The sequence below is a fragment of the Sturnira hondurensis genome, unplaced genomic scaffold (genome assembly GCF_014824575.4).
Source record: "Sturnira hondurensis isolate 20B ecotype Veracruz unplaced genomic scaffold, ASM1482457v3 Scaffold0006413, whole genome shotgun sequence".
Taxonomy (NCBI): Eukaryota; Metazoa; Chordata; class Mammalia; order Chiroptera; family Phyllostomidae; genus Sturnira; species Sturnira hondurensis.
Window position 1 is genome coordinate 24,148,115 of NW_028079044.1, and position 8,337 is coordinate 24,156,451.

General features: G+C 37.1%; 1 protein-coding gene across 2 annotated transcripts in view; it reads left to right on the top strand.

Moving 5' to 3' along the window:
• The window catches only part of CPQ (carboxypeptidase Q), a 411,097-nt gene extending 404,428 nt beyond the window's left edge, over positions 1-6,669 (top strand). The window contains exon 9 of one of the 2 annotated variants that reach the window (XM_037048242.1): positions 6,164-6,274. In XM_037048242.1, coding sequence (XP_036904137.1) covers positions 6,164-6,179 — 16 coding nt within the window. In that variant the 3' untranslated portion in view covers positions 6,180-6,274. Of the gene's footprint in view, positions 1-6,163 lie in introns of both variants that reach the window. The other variant, XM_037048241.1, reaches the window with a different exon arrangement.
• Positions 6,670-8,337: the final 1,668 nt, after the last annotated feature.

The window sequence follows — 8,337 nt, forward strand, 5'->3', positions numbered from 1 at the left end:
AGTTTATACTATAGTGGGAAAAACAGATGTGAAACAACCAATTATAACAAAGTATGGTGAAGGTGATGACAGGAGAAGTATGGAGAGCACCCAGCAAAGGGATCTAGTCTAGATGTGACAGGTGGTCATTTAACTACAAGTGATTATCCACAATTTCTTTGGCCTTCTCTGGTAGCACTCTGTATGTTACGGCTGTAGTATGACTCATTTGTGGACACGTTTCTCTGCCTCTATTGAAGAACAAGCTTTTGAGAATAGTGACTGTATCTTTTTTACCTTTTTCTCTGCCACAGTCCCTAGCCTACTGCCTAAAATATTGTAGGAATGCAAGTATTTATCCAGTTGAATTGAATTGAACCTTCTGAATATTCGTGGACCTTAGCCCCAGCCTGCCTATAGAAGGAAGGTTTTATGTTAATGGTGAGCCCCCAGTCTTTCTGAGCTACTGGGCTAACAGAAACATGTTTCACCCATTTACAAAGAAAAATCGGTGAAGAAGAAGAAGCCCCCTCAACAAGAGTGAAGGGCTTGATAGCTCTTGGCAGTTTAATACACCTTCTTTGGGATATTTGCCAACAGGCATTGGAGCCATTAATTGTCAAGGTTCATAACTGAGCTTTTTTAAAAAATATTTTGTTTGCCTCATTGGTGTGTTGTGTTTAATACAGTGTAAAATATGAATGAATAGAGATAAGTTCAATTCTATTCCAGAGCAAGAAATTTGGGGAGATAGGTAGGGGAAAACCTTGGCACAGTTTTTAAAACATGGGTTAGGTTAGGGAACACTTAGACAGCATCCTGAAGCAACTGAGGGCTCAGGAACAATGAGGTGTCCAATCCACAGGGCAGGAAGTAAAGGATTGGGAGAAGAGAGCTCTGGCAATGTGGTAGACCAGAAGTTCACACATACATTCCTATTTTCCAAGTTAATTGTTACATAAAATGGTAATTTTTTTCCTATGATACATGGCTGAGCAGGAGGCAAAGTAAAGAAATTCCTTAGAGGTGAAAAATGATAAAGTGAGAATCTATAAGGGTAAGAAAATTCTGAAGTTTAGTTAGTATTTGTCTGAGAGTCTCAGCCAATACCTGTTTTTCTAGACTGTATATTTTAATAAGCAGTGAGTGCATGTGGGACAGAAGACAAAACATGGGCCCCTAGTGTTCTTATATAAGGTATTGATTAACTTTAAGTTTATTAAGATGAATATGTGAGATGTGACTTCTAAAGTCTCTACTTACAGATAGAAACAAAGTATATCGCTTCCAAATGGGAGTAAAGTGAGGGGGAAAAAAGAAAGAAATGAGAAGAGGGGGAAAAATCAAATAAAAGAAGGCAAAAAAGAAAGTAAATGAACAAATAGAGAGCAAAAACCAAGATGGTATAAATGAATCTAATTTAACAGTAATCACAATCCACAAAAACAATAAGGGCAGAGGAAGACTCCAGCTAACGTAATGGGCAAAGTTGTACTGATTAATACTCCACAAAAGAAAGCAAGAGTGGCTGTAATGAATATCAGAAAACTAGACTTCAAGACAAAAAGCATTAACACAAATGAAGAGGATGACTACATATTAATAAAAATGTTCAATCTACCAGGAAGATGTAATTCTAAATATGTGTGCTCCTAATAGCATAGTTTTGAAATATATGAAAAGGAAGTTGTGAGAACTATAAGGAAAATGATCACATCCAAAATCACAGAGGAGCATTTTCACACATCCCCCTCAAAATTGATAGATCAAACAGACAATAACTCAGTAAGGAGCCTAAAAGTTTTGATGAACACAATTAACAAGCTTGATCTAATGGACATATGCAATATACTGAAAACACATTCTTTTTAACATGTAGAACATTTATCAAAATGGATCACACAAGAGCCCATAGAGAAAGATCTCAAAAAAATTCAAAGAATCTGTACTATACAGGCCAGGTCCTCTAACAGTTAAATTAAAAATCAATAATGAAAAACTAACAAAGGAGACCCCCTACTTTTGAAAATTAGTGGGTAATAATTTTAACACGTAATTTAAAGAAAAAAATCGAACTATGAAATAGTAAGTTTTAGAACTGAGTGATCATGAAAACAATTCATCTGAACTGGTGGGTAAAGCAGTGTCAAGGGAAGACGGTAGCCTGACTTCTCTTGCTAGAGACAAAGTCTACAAAGTAATAGACTGCTCATTGAACTCAGAAAGTTAGAAAGAGAAAAGCAAATGCACCCAAAAAAAGAAGAAGGAAGGAACTAATAGAAATAAGAGTAGAAATCAATGATAAAAAAATCTATGATGCAATAGAAAGTATAAAAAATAAACTGAAATTGTTTTCTTTTTTTGTTCAAAAACTAATACAACTGAGAAGCTGCTGGTAAGATGAGAAAAGACACCAATAACCAATATCAGGAATGAAAAGAAGAGCATTTCCATAGAATCTGCAATCATTTTTTAAAAACAGGATGTTATTGACCACTTTATGACAGTTATTTTGGATATTTAGGCAAAATACATAAATCCCTAGAAACATGTAACTCCCAAAATTAATTCAAGAAGAAAGACAAAACTTGCATCACCCAATCATCAGGAAAGATAGTGACTCATTCGCTAAATTTTTTACCATAAAGAAAACATCAGACTTAGATGGTCTTGTATGTTCTACCAAATAAGCAGGAAATGAATCATTCTAATCTTATACAAACTATTGCAGAGTGTAGGAAAATAAAGGAACACTTGCCATTTTATGAATCAGTAATATCTTTGAAACTAAAAGTGAATATCTACAAACATAAAATGCAAATTTATTAAAAACGTGTAATGTACAGTTAGCAAAAGAAAAATAGAAACCTTAAAGGAAGGAAAACTAACAAAAGATATGCAAAACTGTATCACAAAACTTTAGAGACACCGTAGAAGACTTAAACAGAAAAACACTACTTTTGTAAATAAGAACACAGTATTCTAATTAAAGATGTTAATTTTCCCAAAATTGATAAATAGATTAACACAATTCCCATCAAAACTCAAAAATATTTCTGTAATATTTTTAAATGATTCTAAACATTATCTGGGAGAGCAAATGATCAAACATAGTATGACACTTCTGCCTGAGAAGGAAGAGAAGAAACATGGCCTGCTGGCAGACAAGGGCTAGAAAGCAACAGTAATTAAAACGCTGTGGTATTGCCAGAGGAAAAGACTAATAGACCAGTGAAACAGAATTAGAAAGCCCCAAAATACACCCACACATACAACAAAACTTGATGTACTGCAGGTTTGGTACCGAAGATCAGTGGAGAAAAAAGATGTACTAAGTAAACTTTGCTGGGACAAATGAAAAATAAAATAAAGCCTACCATACATAAAAATCAATTCTAATTTTAAGTGGATGGAGAACTTAAAATGAAAAACTAAACTTTAAAAGTTCTGGTACATCAGAGAATATTTTTATGATATTAGGGTAAGGATAAGTTTCTTAAAGAAGATGTAAAAAGTGAAAATTAGAAAGGAAAAGATTCATAAATGCAGCTACATTAAAAGTAAGAACATCTATTCAATAAAACACATCTATTCACCAGGGTAAAAAGAGCCACAAACTGGAAAGTGAGGTACACAGACTGAATGCTAACAAAAGATTAGTGTCTAAAGTATATCAAGACCTCCTACAAATCATTAAGAAAAGATATACAAATCAATTGAAAAATGGGCAAAGGCACAGTTTACAAAAGAGAAAGCATAAATGACAAAAATACATATATCAAAACATACCAAATATTGTTAATGATTTTAAAAATTAAAACCATAATAAGATGATGTTTCATACCCACCAGTTTACCAAAGTTAGCTTGACAATACCAAGTGCAGGAGAAGATGCAAAGCAAGAGAAAGACTCAGATATTGACGGTAAAAGTATAAATTGCAAAGGAAAACATTTTGGAATTGCGTGATAAAATTAAACACATTCATACTGTATAACCCAGTAATTCCAATCCTCTATTTAGACCATAGAGAATGCTAATAGCAGCATATAAATAACAGAAAACTGGAAATAATGTAAATGCCCATTGTTGGGGAAATGGGTAAATAAATACAATGAGATAATGTACAGCAATAAAAAATGAAAATACTACAACTTTACACAATAACATATGTAGATTTTACATATGGTCGAGCAGAAAAAGCAAGTCACAGAAAATTATCTGAGCATATGGTTCTAAAGCAGATAATATTAAACAATTTTATATATATTCATATATATATTTGCTATCAAAGCACAACAGGATGATAACCTCTGGAAGGAAGGAGGGAAGTATCTATAAGCAGTGAGAAGCGGGTTTGGGGGTGGACATGAGCTCTTAAAATAGGCTTCAAAGGCACTGGCTATATCTTCCTTGCATTGAATTATGCACATATGTGTGCTTTTCATATTGTCTCCCTTTGTGATATACATTTATGTTCTCTACGATCTTGTGTGTGTATGGTGTATTTCACAATAAAACAGTAAATAAATAAGCAAATAAATAAAACACGGCCAGAGACTGCAGAACAACCACTGAAGTCGGTTACATGGCCCAGTAGGTTCTGAGGGATGAATATGAGAAAGCAAAGGCTGCTTCACGCTCTGATCCATGCCTGAAACTGGAGAACAGCTTCAGTGCAGTGAGAGAAAGCTTTCAGGTAGGGCAGAGACTCCTGATGGTGCCCTTGGAGGTTGCCAGGGAATTTCTCTGGGAAGTAAATGAATGATTTGAGGAGGAAAACTTGAGTAAAGGAATATTGACGTTCTTTTATATCCAGGAAGGTACATAATTTGCACTCTTGCAGATACAAAAAAGATGCCATCTTTTTTTTTCTGTTACTACTAAGCTTTATTTAATGGGTCAAGATCAATCTAGCCCCTCAAAACTAGACTTCTTTTTTAAAAAAAATTAATTCTTGTTCAAGTGCAGTTTTCTGTCTATTACTCCCATCCCAGTCCACCCGCCCCCATGCTCCCCCCCTCCCTCCCATTTCCACCCCCCTTAGTTGTTCTCCATGTGTCCTTTATACTAGTTTCTGTGTGAATCCTTCCCCTTTCCCCTGAAATTCTCTCCCCTCTCCCCTCTGGTCCCTGTCAGCCTGTTCTGAATTTCAGTGTCTTTGGTCATATTTTGCTTGCTTGTTTGTTTTGTTGTTTAAGTTCCTGTTAAAGGTGAGATCATATGGTATTTGTCTTTCACCGCCTGGCTTATTTCACTCAGCATAATGCTTTCCAGTTCCATGCCGTTTCAAAGGATAGTAGCTCCTTCTTTCTTTCTGCTGCATAGAATTCCATTGTGTAAATGTACCATAGTTTTTTGATCCATTCATTTACTGATGGGCATCTAGGTTGCTTCCAACTCTTGGCTATTGTAAATTGTGCTGCTATGAACATTGGGGTGCATAGGTTCTTTTGGATTGGTGTTTTAGGGTTCTTGGGATATAATCCCAGCAGTGGAATTGCTGGGCCACAAGGCAGGTCCATTTTTAGTTTTCTTAGAAAATTCCATACTGTTTTCCATAGTGGTTGTACCAGTCTGCAATCCCACCAACAGTGAACTAGGGTCCCCTTTTCCCCACACCCTCTCCAACATTTATTGTTTGTTGCTTTGTTTATGATGGCCATTCTGACTGGTGTAAGGTAAGATACCATCTTTTAATAAATATAAAGACATTGGTATCAGTTACTTAAACACATAAAGGTTTAATTTCCCTCAGCAGGAGGTCCAGAAGGAGGAAATGCAGAGTGGGTTCCTTGGATTAGCAATATTTTCCAAATCCAGGCTTCTCTGCCTCTCCGTTCTGCCATTTTTAGGGTGTGGGCTTTTTTCTCTCACGTTTAGGAGAACTTCAACTTCTCATCTATTTTTAATACATCATTAGGGTATTTGCCTGACTCTTTTGTCCAGTAAAGACTTTCCAAGAACTTTCCCATGGCCTTCTGTTCACATCCTAGTAGTCAGAATGGTGTCGCATGGCTCTTTATTGCTGCAAGGGAGGCTGGGAAAGTATTTTGCCAGTGTGGCCCAGATAGTAGAAGCAGGCAGGAATGAAGCAGACTGGAGTGGTAGTGGTTTCTGAGCAGCCGTTCAGCAGCTTCTGTCAAAATCCTTCACTAAGAGACTTCTTCCTCTTTTCTCCCCAGGAGCCAGTCTACTTGATGACTTGTACAAGTATTTCTCCTTCCATCACTCCCAAGGAGACACAATGACGGTCATGGATCCAAAGGAGATGAGTGTTGCTGCTGCGGTCTGGGCTGTGGTCTCTTACGTCGTTGCGGACCTGGAAGAGATGCTGCCCAGGTCCTAGCAAGAACGAGAAAGAAGGCGCTTTTGCCCTTTCTAGCCAGGAATCCTGGGCCTTCAGCTTCAGGAAGCCCCAATTCCCTGAACAATTGTATCTGATTCATTTTCAAAACATACACTTTTTCACAGTATTATCCTCTTTTCTGATACTTCCCACATTCTCTGTTTCTAAAATAAGGAATGATTTTATTTCCACCCCCACATAAAATCAACATATGGTAGGGGACACAGTGGGGGCACTTTTTTCACCGCCTATAAAAAATACTGTTTCTACTTGAAAGTGAAATACTAGACAGATCATTTATATGTGTAGTTATGAGCATTAAAGCAAATGCAATGGTACTAATTTTTGTTTTATGTCATTTATGAAAGGGTAAGAGAAATATACAATTGTAGTATAGCCTTAATTGAACACATGAAGGCATTTGGCTCTCTAATTCATATATTTTTATTAAGACATGAATTTCTAATTAAGAAGAAAAAAGATGTCACCATTTAAGGGAAAAGTCAAGTGTATATAATCCCATTGCCTTATTAAAGATGAATACTAGGTCTATCACTGATCATACTGTCTTACATTTGTGTTTTATAAATTCACACAATGTTTTATGAAATCGGGGCTTGTTCACATTTTACTGGTAAAAGTACTGAGGCTGGGAGAGGCTAAATATATTTACAGTGTCCTACAGAGCAAAAATATTGATTCAAATCCATTCTGGAAACAATCTCTACTCTTCTTCCACACACAATGCCCAGTATTCAATAAAAAAATTACAAGACACACCAAAAAAACAAATAAATAAATACACTCATTTATATCCTATGAAGCTAGTCTCTCCTTTTCCTTCAAGGTCAGTGAAAGGGATTCTTCCTCAGCAGGAACATGGCCACACTCAGGACCCCCACCTCCCTCCACTTAGAACTACTCCACTTTCTGCTTGTCAGCCCTGAGCAACTTCTCTAGATCATTTCCACAGATTGTACAACCCAAAACGAGGTCCACTTTCTATTCTCCGCTGATCACTCCACAATTTTTAACTCCCAAACAAGTTTGAAAGAGCAACACTCTCACAAAATTGTAATCTACTCCCAAATTTCCACCAGCTGGCAAAAGTGTTGTTTTCTCTGCTAAACTGCCTCCTGAGTCACTGAACCCGCCTATTCCTCCCAGGAAACTAAATCCTTTCCCCACCCCCACCTTTTGCATAGGGTTTGGGGTTGAACCCCCACTGCCTGTATCCTAGAAGTAGTTCTAAGGAAGTGGATCCTATTCCATAGCTCTGACTTTCCCCATAAGATTGTCTATTTCTCTGGGAAAAACATAGTTATAGAGGAATAAATGGTAGCAGAAATAGCCCGTCTCTTAACTGGGACCTTTCCTGCTACCTTCCTAGAGAGTGTGGACGGCCTGTGTGGAGGAACATGGTGAATATGAACAGGTGGGGGAAGTTTTGGTGAGTGTGGGTATCAGGAGCACTAACAGTAGGGGAGAAATATATGGCAGAAGCATTATGCTGAGTGAAATAAGCCAGGTGTTGAAGGACAAATACCATATGATCTCACCTTTAACAGGAACTTAAACAACAAAACAAACAAGCAAGCAAAATACAACCAAAGACACTGAAATAGAGAACAGGGGGACAGTGACCAGAGGGGAGAGGGGAGAGGGGAGGGAATTTCAGGGGAAATAGGGGAGGGATTTAGAGGAACATATATAAAGGATACATGGACAACAACTAAGAAGGGAGGAAATGGGAGGGAGGGGGGAGCACGGGGGGTGGCATGGGATGGGAGTAATAGACAGAAAACTGTACTTGAAAAACAAATAATTTTTTAAAAAAACTAAAAAAAAAAGAAGAAATGCAAAGCAAAGGGAGAGGTCTACGTAGTGTTTTCTCGCGACAACTCCACAGGCACTTTTAAGCACAATTCTATTTTCCACAAGTCATTGTAAAATCAACAGTTTGCTAAGAAATTGTGGATCATTTGAGTGGCAGCCTATCTCCTTTGCTTA